Genomic DNA, 12,342 nt, shown 5'->3' with positions numbered 1-12,342 from the left:
CAGGGACAAGGAGAAGGCTTCTCTCCCAGAGCACCGCCGATCTCCCCAAGTCCCCATGTGCCATCCCAGCTTAAAAACAGGTATTTCCTGGGCCAGAGTGCATCTGAATTATTCTTATATTCCCTACTAGTAACCAACACAATCCATGCTCTCAATAATACTTCCTGAGAAATGGGAGTGGGTGTTAGGAGTTGAGTAAAAGAAGGAAGGAGGAAGATATGGATGAGGGGAGGGAAAGAAAAGGAGATGGAAGATGTACCAGTAGGTTTATCTTTAGACACTCGATGCCAAGGAAGATCATACTGAGCACAAAGAATTCAAGAATTTCTTTTTGATAATTTAGGGGAGGGGTCTTAAAGCAATTTCAATAGTTGTTTAAGCAGAGGAGTGAAAACAGAAGTCTGGTGACTGGGGCTGAGGATATTCCTAGTCTGAGGTGCAGACATGGAGCTGGGGTGTGCCAACCAATAGGACTGGCAGTTTCTGGGTCTGATTTGTGGATACAAGAGCTTCCAGATCAGCATTTCCTAACTTATTTTTTAAAAAAATCAACACTCAGTTTGTGCTAAACACTGTGTTAAGCACTTCATCTTGCTTCTCTCACACCACAATGTTATAGATATGTGTTCTGGCCTCCTTGTACAAATGGGGAAATTTGAAGCCAAAAAGTAGAAGAACTGGTCCAGATTCAGACAGCAGGAGGGGGCGGAGCCCAGACCTTGAACTTCCAGGTCTGGCTCCAGGGTCAATGCTCTCCCTCCCTACAGGGTATGGTCTCACCCCTGACATGCTCTGTGCTCCTCTGAGCCTGGACAAACACACAAAGCATGCCGGGAAGATTTTCTGAGGGAAGCTGGAAAAGAACCTTTCATATCCTAATGGCTCCGAAGAATTCCTCCAAGGAGAACACCATCAGGGACTTTCACTTTCACTGTGCTTTTATAGACCTCTGGTAGTGCACCCCCAAAAGCAGTCTGGGAAAGGCTGAGCTAGAAATCAAGAAGAAAAGCCAATGAAAATGGTCAGAGCTCTGGGTGAAGGTTTAGGATCTTGGACCTAGAACAACAATTTGGGGAGTCATTCTAAGCCCCAAGAAGCAAGGGCACACAGAAGAAACCAAAGGATGACATCATTTTGATTCTGGAATTGAGAATGGACTAGAATGGACTGATGGAGGAATGTGGAGAGGCTGAGTCAGATGCTATTTCAAGAAGCATGTGGCCCCTGGGAGCCCTTTTTCCGTGAGCTACTATTCTGAGCACTGTACTTTTCTCCCTCGCTCTGTGCATCACCCCATCCTCCTTCCCTTTCATGGCAGGATCATTCTGCAACCTCTCAAGCTTTCAGGTGTCTCCTACTGGGTCAAAAGTGTATGCCATCGCTTATCTGTGACTGCCTTTGAACTCTCACCACTGTTATTTAGAAAAAAAGACTGCCAAGAATCTAGGTAAAGCAATAAAAAGCTGGCAAAGGCAACTTCCCCTAAACAGAGAAACACAATATGTGCATTGTGAGAACAGGAGGCACCAATCATGTGGAATAATTAATAGTCAGGTCTCAGGCGGAGATTGCTGAACCTGATTGAATTTGCCTCTTTGTCAAGGTTTAAAAGAGAAGGAAGAGAAACAACTTCTGAACAGCCGGACCAGAAGATAGGAGACAGCGCAGCCTGGCGGCCCTGAGGTCACACAACTCTCTCGGAGCCAAGGAAGGCCTGGCCTCCCTTCCCGCACCAACAGCCATCACGGCTTGCAGTGAGAAAGAGGTTGAACCTGCAGCTCACATGCAGCCCAGGCTGAAGGCCACCGAGACTCACAACTGCCTGGAACACAGCAGGCTCAAAATGAGCAAGGATTTAAAAATGCCCCTCTACTCACAAGGAAACCTGAATTGACTGGTCCCTAAATACCAGTGGTATCTTAAAGAATAGGAACTTTAATTATCCAAAACAGAATAGCCTGGGTTGTTTGGGTTTTATTGTTTTCTGAAGTACACACTCCCAGACTTACCTACTTAACCAGAGTCTAATGAGTGGAGCCAGACATGGGTGTTTTAGAAGATTCTTAGGTTGCTCTGAAGGGCACCCTTGGTTAGGAACTGTGACCTCAGCACTGTGGAGGACACATCCTTTTCCTTACAACCACTCCCCACACCTCTGCCTGTTCTGTACCCATTGGTTAAGTCCCTGAAACATGGCAGGTGAGCCAGAACGTGTGGAGTCACAGCGCAGGCCCTGGAGTACACAAGTCCTGGATTCAGAAACCAGCAAAGTTGGGCAAGGCAGTGCCTTTGTAACCATCCATTTTACTTTTGTAACCATTTTACTCATCTGTAAAATGGGTAACAACAGCACCAACTTCAGAGGATGCTGAATTAAATATGTGGTAACCATAAACACCAATCTATTTTCCAGTGCAGTGCTGGTCAACCAACTCTCAAAACACAAACAAAACCCTGATCAAGAAGATGTGCACACTTGTGAGCAAGCTGGTATAGGCCAGCTCCACCACCACAGGACCTATGACAACGGCCACTTGAGGTTCCTATGACAACGGCCAGTTGAGGTTCACAGATGAAAGCGGCAGGTCGGCCCTGTCATCCTGACCACATGGTCTCTACCAGGAGCAATGCCTCCCTGGGCCCAGGTCTGAAAGCCAGCCTTGTGTCCTCCCCTCAGCAGCAACCACACTTACAGGCGACATCTTTGACCCAGCTCTTCGGAACCCTACAATTAGCATCTCTCCATCTACAGAAACAGGGCTGCATGATCCCCTTTGTAGGCGCCCAGCTACGACCTTCCTTCAGCAAGTACTGAGTGAGTGCCATCCACATTTTGAGCACATTAGTGGATGTTGGGAAGACAAGGGAGAGCTTAGTAGATAGAATTGTTGGCTCAGAGTAAGAAGAGACAGACAATAAACAAGTTAATTAAAAAAAAAAAAAACATTTAAAATAGTGATCAGAATTACATTTGTGAAGTCAAGACAATAACCAAGGAAAGGATCTATGATGGAGTGAAGTGACATCAGGTGACCTGAACATGGAGGCCAAGGAGGGTGTGGCAGGCAGGATTCAAACAGGGCCCTCAAGGCTATACATGCTTTGACTGATCCCTGTCCCTTGGGTTGGATGGAACTGACCTTGTGCTCCTAACAAAACAGTAGAGATGAGGGTTATTTGCAGATACAGTTAAAAATCTCAATCTTGCTGACTTCAAGCTAAAGGAAAGGAAGACTTTCCTGTGTGTTTTACTTAGGGAATCCTTTAATAGAAAGTCCAGGTCTCTCCTGAGAGGTGAATGAAAGCATGAGACTGTCCAGCCAGGCTTCAAGAGGTTGTCAGCCATATTGAAAACTGCTGTAGACAGTGGCGGCCTCTAGGAGCAGTTGCCACAATGGGCCATAGAGGAGAATACAGCCCAGTTGCCATTCAATGTCCCTGAGCAGTGGACCCAACCAATCATGCCTCGTCTCTTCTACCATGGAAACTGAGAGATGATAAATGGGTCATTTCAGACTGCTGAATTTGTAGTAATTTGCCAAAAAGAACAAAAAACAAATCTGAAGGGAAAGGAACCAGCCAGGTGAAGAGCAGGTGGAAGGGCTTTCCATGTGTTAGAAAAAGACTAGAATGTTCTAGAAATTATCAGGTCATCAGAGATAGAAAGAACAGGTTTAAAGAAAGAAGCAACCAGGATAAAGCTACAGTGGTGGCCAGCAGCCAGATTATTTTGCCTGCTCTATGAGGAGCATATGAAGAGAGGGGAAAGTTGGAACTGGGGAGACCAGTTTTGGGGCTCTAGGAATGATGGAGACTGGGTTAAAGGCAGAAGCTATGAACAGGGAGGCAAGGCACACGTCAGGGCCTGCTGATGGTCTGCAACTGGGGACTGAGACAGAGAGAAGGAATAGTTGTTAGTCTGGGGGGACTAGGGTACAAGCCCAAGAAGTTCATTGAGACCTGTTGCATCTAAGAAATCTGTGGACACATCAGTACTAACCAGCTGCTTACCTGAAGCCCAGAAGGGAGAATACCAGGGCACTGCCCACAAGGCAGAACCATCCCCACATTAGCAAACCGATCAATCCCTAGGGCTCTCCACATCCATCTCCTCAGGACCCCTCAGCTCTTTGTACAGCCAAGTAGTAATTCCTGAGGGCAGAGATGATTTCCTACCTCTTTCAGCCCTATGAAGTGCAGTCTGTAGAAGATACTCAGGAAATATCTCCTGAACATCTCCTGAATTGAATCACGGTAATTGCTCTTACAATTTTCAGACTATAAAGACCATTGTATGAGTGCATGTGAACATGTTCATATGAATGTGAACACTATGGGTTATACACATGACTAACTGGTATCACAAATAGAACAGGAAAAATCATGGTTCCTATTTCCTATTTGAGCAATGATACAATTTTTAAGTTAGACACAACTAACTTTCCCACTGAAGTTCCTCCCACTGAAGTTCTACTTTATAAAAGTTCTATTTTATAAAATGTCTTTTTAAAAAATTCTTGTTTGCTTTGCTTTAGTTTGACTTTAGTATATATGGGGGTCTATACTTAAGAAGAATGTAAAGAAATTGTAATAAATTAGTAGCTATGGTTATCCCTGGTATTAGGATTATAAGTCATTTTAATTTTGTTACTCATTTCTGCACAAGTGGATGAATATTACCTTCTTATAAAGAAGTACCTATTCTTTCCAAAAATGGTCCATTTGGGGTTGGGGGTATGGTTCAGTGATAGAGCACTTGCCTAGCATGTGCAAGGCCCTGAGTTCTATCTCCAGCACTGGATCAAATACACAAACAAACAAAGGAGACCCACTTAGAGGTCCTGGTTTCTTGCTCTTACCCGGCTCTTCTCTTTCTTGTGTTCCTGATGGAGAGCTTGAACCCGAGCTGTCCACTTGCTTTCCTACAGGAGTAAAATGAGATTTGTTTGTATTGGTAATACTGAAACCTGCTGGAAATGGGAGCTTGCTTTTCAGTGAGTACCCACAAAACTCAACAATCTGATAAATTTTTTTTTTTTTTTTTTTTTTTGCGGTGCTGGAATCGAACCCAAGGCCTTGTACTTGCGAGGCAAGCACTCTACCGACTGAGCTGTCTCCCCAGCCCTCATAAAATTTTTACTGGCATGTTTTAGAATATATATAGTTGAAAATGGTTAAACCCACTGCCCCTGATTTTAATCATATACTGGAGGCAGAGTCAGCAAAGATTTCTATTACAGAGTTAATGGTAACTATTTTGAGTTGAGGGGGGTTGAAGGAGTCGGTCACCACTGTGGGTAGTTGGACAACAGTCACCATAAGATGTGAATGAATGGGTGTGGTTGTGTTCCAGTACAATTTTATTTGCAAAAATAAGTGTTAGTTTGCCAATCTATGGGGCCAAAAGGAAAAAACCAACATTTCTGGATCTATGGGTTCTGAACTAACACAGCTCACAGGAAAGAAACAGAAAAAATTCAGGTAGGACCTCAGGATTTCATAACTGTGTCCTTCAATTCATAGGAGACATACTGTGGTCTCCAGCCTGCTAGAAGCAGTGTCAACAGTTCAGTTCAGTCCCCAACTCCTGGTCTCCTATCTCACACTAGGTGCCTCAACAGGCAGCTGTAGGCTGAGAGGATTAGGAGAATACTCTGCTCTGTACAAGGAAAAAAGTGGGAAAAGGATGGAAATTTCTGTATAACATGTAGGTGATCAGGTCCTGCTTAGTTGGGGGAGTGAACAGAGCAATGCTGTCAGCTGTTACTGGAAAACTGAGTAAGAGGTCCTGAAAACAGGAAGGTGACTGATAGGCAGAGAAGCAGCAGGAGCGAGGCAGGGACAGGATGCTGCATTCTAGAACAGAAGCTGCTGGGCCCAGCCACTGGAGCATCAGGTAAAGTGAGGCCTGGTGGGAGACAGGACAAGGTGCGGGTCCAGAAGACCCACTAGGCCAGTTATAGATTCTGGACCTCATTTTTGTGAAAACTAAAATCACTGACGGATTTTAGACAGGTCAGTGACATGGCCAACTTGGTTGCAATGGAGAAGGTAGACTTGGGGGAAGCTGGCAAGACATGAGCACTAAACAAGAAGCAGAAGTCCATTATTTCAAAATTACACTTAACTTTTAAAACATAACAGTCTTATTTTTAAAATAATCTCAAATTCATCAACTCTAGCTGCTGTTTGTTTCCTGATTTAAAGAAAATTGCTCCCTTAAACCATTGTGACCAAAATAGTCACAAGGAAGATTACACTAATTATGGAGGTTCATTTTCAAATGATTTTAATTATGTCAAAAAATGTAAAAGATCATCATTTCACCAATGTGGTGGTATATTTAAGCTCTCAAAATAAATTCAGTTCTTCCATATGCTTTTGGCCATGAAAATGTAGTTCAAACTGATATTATGCGAGGGAAGAACTAAAATAATTTTGCCTACTTTTTTTTAATCTACATCCATTAGTCAAAAACAAGAATTACTGAACACATACTGTGATTCAGGCATGTGTTAGGAGGCAAGAAAAAAAAGAACTGGTCATATTCATGGTCACTGAAAGAGACAAACATACTCTCTGCAGATGACACTAATTGGAAATAAATTCACTAAGAAAAGCCAAGGTGGTATTGCAGTTGCCACCCTCTGCACATACCTGGTTATCAAGAAGCTGCATCACATTTTGGAAATCCTGGGGATGTGGAGGACGGTCTTCTTTAAACTCATGCGCATCTTTTAATGTGCCTATGTTGGACTTAATTTGCATATTGGACTTCTGGATTTCTGACAATTGCTATAAAATAAAATTCAAAAATTAGCACACGAGTGTCACACATTTTAATGAGACTGAAATATAACTAAAACCAGGGAACCAAAGTCACCTCTTAAATGTGACTAACCTCTGGGAGGCTCCTTGTGTTTCTCTCATTTCCCCCCTCCCTGCAGCATTACTGTCTTGTTTCTACTGTTTTCTGGACTTCCCAGAACACAGAAAACCTAACTTTTTCACCTTAGACAATGGGTTTTTTTAAAAAGTAACTGACACAAATCAGTTACCAGAAACAGAGAAAGGGGTGCAGGTGGTTCTTCAGATAATTTGACAAAAGGTTGATTCTGTCTAGAGGCCGTATCAGTAAATCCATTAGGGATGCAATATCTTCTTTGTACCCTTTGCTTATATTGTTCCCAAAGTTATCTGGGGGCAAAAAACCCTCAGAAAACCACAGGAGGTGATATGTTAACTTCAAAAATGAAGGATGATGAAGCAGACGTCCTACTCCTTACATGTGGACTGCTCACAGTGACTTCATTTCAAAGAAAGGGAAGAGAGTGACTTTTCAGTAGAGAAACCTACTCTGACAACACCCCCTCAGTCAGGTAACCAAGACAAAATCACCAGTCCTAAATCACAGAGATAGTATGTATCCTTGATGTGATATGAAATGGCACTTTATTACCAAGGTCCTCCCTCCAAAATAAACCTACACACCCAGTCTAGGGCTGGGGTTGTGGCTCAGGGATAGAGTGCTTGCCTTGCATGCATGGGGCACTGGGTTCGATCCTCAGCACCACATACATAAATGAAATAAATTTTAAAACCCAGTCTAACCACAAAAAAACATCAGACAAATCCCAACAGCAGGGCATCCTACATATCCCACCAGTACTCCTTAAAAATGTTAAGGTCATCAAAGACAGGACTGACAAACTGTTACAAACAAGAGGAGTCTAAGGAGATATGACAAGTAAATGTAACATGTATCCTGGACAGGAACCTGGAGCAGAAAAAGGACATTAGGGGAAAATGAGAGTTTGGAGAAGGGCCTTTAGCACTGTGTTCCAAAAAACGGCCTCCATCCTTGTATCTAAAACTTGCTGGCCCCTAGAGGGAGCTCAAGGATCGTCCCTCAGCTTCCTCCTTCCTTTCCTCAGTGATGTCTAAGATACAGAAGGCCCAGAAAACTCAGAATTCTTAGCAGGAGGACCCTGACTGGCACAGAAGATAAAGGTCCAACCCAGCTAAGCCCTGTCTATTGTCCATGGTTGTGAGCAGGGAAGTTTAGACCAGAGTTGTTCTCACAGGACAGGGGATCCTGCTTGCTTTAGAGACCCTTCGCTGGATAGGCCTGTGGTGAGGAGGAGGCTAGGCAAGGTTCCTGCTCAGTCTTTCTGGACAGCTTCCTTCTTCCACACCAGTGATCCATGTTAACCCTTCCAGCCATGACAGGCCTCAAGCTCCTTAGGACTCTCCGGGGAGGAGGCGGTCTGCAGCAGGACATGAAAAAGGTCGTCCAGATCCTCTACCCATAATGCCACTCTAATGTACCTTTCAAGACAACTAATAATATAAGAACTTACAGGTTTAGTACTTACATATTCTAATGCTGAATTCTTAGAAGTTAGTTCTTTAAACTCCTTCATAAACATCTCCTTGACTTTTTCCATTTCATCAACTAGTCTCTCTTTTTCTTCTGCTTTCCATCTATCAAATAACTTCAGAAAGTCTTCCTCTTTTGTTTTCTGTATTTCATATTCCTGAAAGTATTTTAATACAAGGCTTTAAAAGTTCCGCTATGAAGTAAACACGCTAAATTTTAAATGGTCACAGCGTCACCTCAAATGTGTTAGCTAGTTTCAGTTATGCTTATAACGATGCTTTCCATAATGGCAGGTCTGTGTGCAATGATTCTTCCAGATTACAGCAGCACACAGCAACCCTGTCATCACATCCCTTCAAATACCTACACAGAGGCCAGAGGCCTCCTCTCTGCATTCTGTGAATCTCCACTATAGACATGTAGGAATACATAAAATGTCAACGTATTTTGAAAGAATAATTTTTTTTTTTGCTGGTGGGCGGTTTGGATACCAAGAATTGAACTCAGGGGCACTCAACCACTGAGCCACATCTCCAGCCCTAATTTGTAATATTTTTAGAAACAGGGTTTCACTGAGTTGCTTAGTGCCTCACTTTTGCTGAGGCTGGTTTTGAACTTGCAATCCTTGTGCCTCAGTCTCCCGAGCTGCTGGGATTATAGGCGTGTGCCACCTTGCCCAGCTTAAAAGAATAATTCTATTAAAGAATAGAAAAAAATTGACACCTTGACACTTATAAATATCAGTATCAGTAGAGCATTCCCCCAAAACATATATATATATATAATATATATATAATATTCACAGGTTTATAGGAGCTATATTCAAGGACTAGCCCATCAGCACTGGATTTCTCAAAACACTTCAGGATTTTTAAACTAAATTCGGGACTCGGACAACACTATAAACCAATAAGACCCAATAGACACATACGGAACACTGCATTCAACAACAGCAGAGTATACAGTCTTCTCAAATACACAAGCAATATTCACCAGGAGAGACTGTATATCAGGTCATAAAATGTTCCTCAAATTTAAAAAGAATTAATTTCTGCAAATAACATTCTCCAATCACAAAAGAATAAAGCCAAAAATCAATAACAGAAGGAAAATTAGTAAATGTGTGGAAATTAAATAACATATTCCTAAATAACCAATAAGGGAGAAAAAATCTCACTAGAGAAATTAGAAAATACTTTAAGGTAGCTAAAAATTTAAAAATACCAAAACATAGGATGCAGGCCAAACCCATGCTCACAGGGTAAGACTTAGCTACAAAAGCCTATGCTTAAAAAGAATATCTCAAGTGAACAACTTAATTTTAAACCTTAATAAATTAGAAAAAGATGAGCAAACTAAATCCAAAACCGGCTGAAGGGAGTAAATACTGAAGATCACAACAAATGATAAACAAAATAAGAGAACAGAAAAGCAATAGCGAGAATGAATGAAACCAAATTTTCTTTCCTCAAAAAGATCAACACAATTGGCACATCTATACTTAGTCTAAGAAATGACTTAGAGAAATTAAAAAGACTATAAGAGAATATGATGAACACTTGTACAACAACACACTAGATAAACTAGATAAAATGGAGAAAAACACAAATTAGGGCTGGGGATGTAGCTCAGGGATAAAATATTTGCCTAGCATACATGAGGCCCTGGATTCAATTCCCAGTAAGGAGAAGAGGGATGAATCACAAATTAACAAAAGTGACACAAGAAGAAAAGGAAAATTCCAACAGACTTTGCACAAGTAAAAAGAATGAATCAGTAATCAAAAGCCTCCCAAAGGAAAGTCTAGAACCAGAAGGTTTCAGTGGTAAAGTCTACCAAACATGAAAATAAATAAATAAATAAACCAAACCATGCTACTCAAAGTTTTCAAAAGAGTAGAAGAGAAGGGATTATTTCCTAAAACATTCAATCTGGACTATATTTTCCTAATACTAGAGGTAGACAAAGGTACCACAAGACAAGAAAATCACATGACAATAACTTATGAGAACAGATGCAAAAGTTCTCAGAAAAATACTAGCAATCCAAATCCAAGAGCACATGGGAAGGATCACACACCATGACCAAGGGGGCTGTATGCCAGGAGAGCAATATTAGTTTGACGGAACAAAGTCAATCCATGTAACACACTACACTAACAAAAAGAAGGAAACAATAACACACACAATCATCTCAACAGACACAAAAAGCATTTGATAAAATTCAACACCGTTACATGAAAAGTATTCAGTAAAACAGGAACAGAAGGCAAGTTCTTTTAACACAATAAAAGGCACTTACAAAAAACCCACAGCCAACATTACAATCACTGGTAGAAAACTGAAACCTTTCCCCCGCATGACCAGCAACAAAACAAGGTATTGTTGCGCTGCTTTCACTGCTTTTACCACTACTCAACACTGTACTGGAGATCCTAGTCAGAGCAATTAGGCATGAAAAAGTAATAAATTGTGTCCAACTTGGAAAGGCAGAAACAAACCCACCTCTGTTTGAAGATGACATGATTCTCTTACAAAGGCAATCACACAGAATATACACAAAAAGCTACTGTAACAAATTCAGCAAAGTTGCAGAGCACAAATCAAGAAGTAAACATCATTTCTTTCTATATATCAGCAATGGAAATTAAGTAAACAATTCTATTACAATTGCATACATCTTGGTTTTTATCTTTCACCCTCTACAAAGGCCAAACTCAAAGACTTAGCAATCTGACCAGAAACTCTGCAACTGCTAGAAGGAAGCAGAGTCAACATTCCAGCAGGTACAGGAATCATCTTCCTCAGTCAGACTTCTAAAACTCAGGAAACAAGACCAAGAGTTAACAATGGAATGGCATCAAATTAAAAAGTTGCACATCAAAGGAAACGTAGCATGAAGAGAGACCCTACAGAATGGGAGAAAATCCTTTCCAGCTACTCTTTTGGCAAAGGATTAATATCCAGAATATATAAAGAACACAAAAACATTAAAAAGTCAGATAACCCAATCAATGAGTGGGCAAATGAGTTAAACAGACACTTCTTAAAAGAAAAAAATACCAATGGCCAACAAATACATGCAAAAATGTTCAACATCTTTAGCCATTCAGGAAATGCAAATCAAAACTACACTGAGATTTTATCTCACTCCAGTTAGATGGCAATCAAGAATACAATAAATACATAAAAAATAAATAAATGCTCATAAGGATATGGGGTGGGGAAGGAACACTTTTACACTGTTGGTTGGATTGTAAATTAGTATAACCACTATGGAGATAAGTATGGAAGTTCCTCAAAAGACTTGGAATGGAGCCACGATTATGACTCAGCTATCACTCTTTGGTACTTACCCCAAGAACTGAAGTCAGCATCCTATAGTGATAACATGCATACCCATGTTTATATTACTATAATTCACAATAGCCAAGTTATGAAACCAATGTAGGTGTCTGTCAACAGATGAATAAATAAGGTACATATATACATGATGGGGTTTTCTGCAACCATAAAGAAAAAGGAAATGATGTTGTGATGGATAGAACATCATGCTAAGTGAGATAAGCCAGACTCAGAAAGCCAAGGGTCATAACTTTCTCTCCCATGCAGAAACTTGAGAGAAAAAAAGGAAAGAAATGGGACCTCTGGAAATAAAAAAAGAGACCAGTAGAGTAGAGAAAGAGAACTGGTGGAGGTGGTGAGGGAAAGGAGAAGTTCAAGAGAATGAAACAGACCAATTTATGCTATGTGTATGTTCAAATATATCACAATGAATCCCACTATAATGTATGATTATAATGCACCAATAATTTTTTTTTAAATATTAGGTTGGTAAATTTCATGTTGTGTGAATTCATCATTTTTTAAAAATAAGATAGCATATGTGGAAAACAGTGTTTATTCTGTGAAATCACTTGCTGTTTCCCCTAGAAAAGTCATACTCCCTATCGTCATGCAGAA

At 41.0% G+C, this 12,342-nt stretch overlaps 1 protein-coding gene across 1 annotated transcript in view; it reads right to left on the bottom strand.

Moving 5' to 3' along the window:
* The window catches only part of Dzip1 (DAZ interacting zinc finger protein 1), a 57,229-nt gene that overhangs the window by 29,648 nt on the left and 15,239 nt on the right, over positions 1–12,342 (bottom strand). Inside the window, 3 exon segments of the mRNA XM_047552403.1 lie at positions 4,860–4,922; positions 6,658–6,795; positions 8,376–8,537. Of these exon segments, the coding sequence (XP_047408359.1) occupies positions 4,860–4,922; positions 6,658–6,795; positions 8,376–8,537 (363 nt within the window).

The sequence above is a fragment of the Sciurus carolinensis genome, chromosome 5 (assembly GCF_902686445.1).
Source record: "Sciurus carolinensis chromosome 5, mSciCar1.2, whole genome shotgun sequence".
NCBI classification, from domain to species: Eukaryota; Metazoa; Chordata; class Mammalia; order Rodentia; family Sciuridae; genus Sciurus; species Sciurus carolinensis.
The sequence above is the reverse complement of the archived record's forward strand: the minus strand, read 5'-3'. Positions and strand labels throughout refer to the sequence as shown.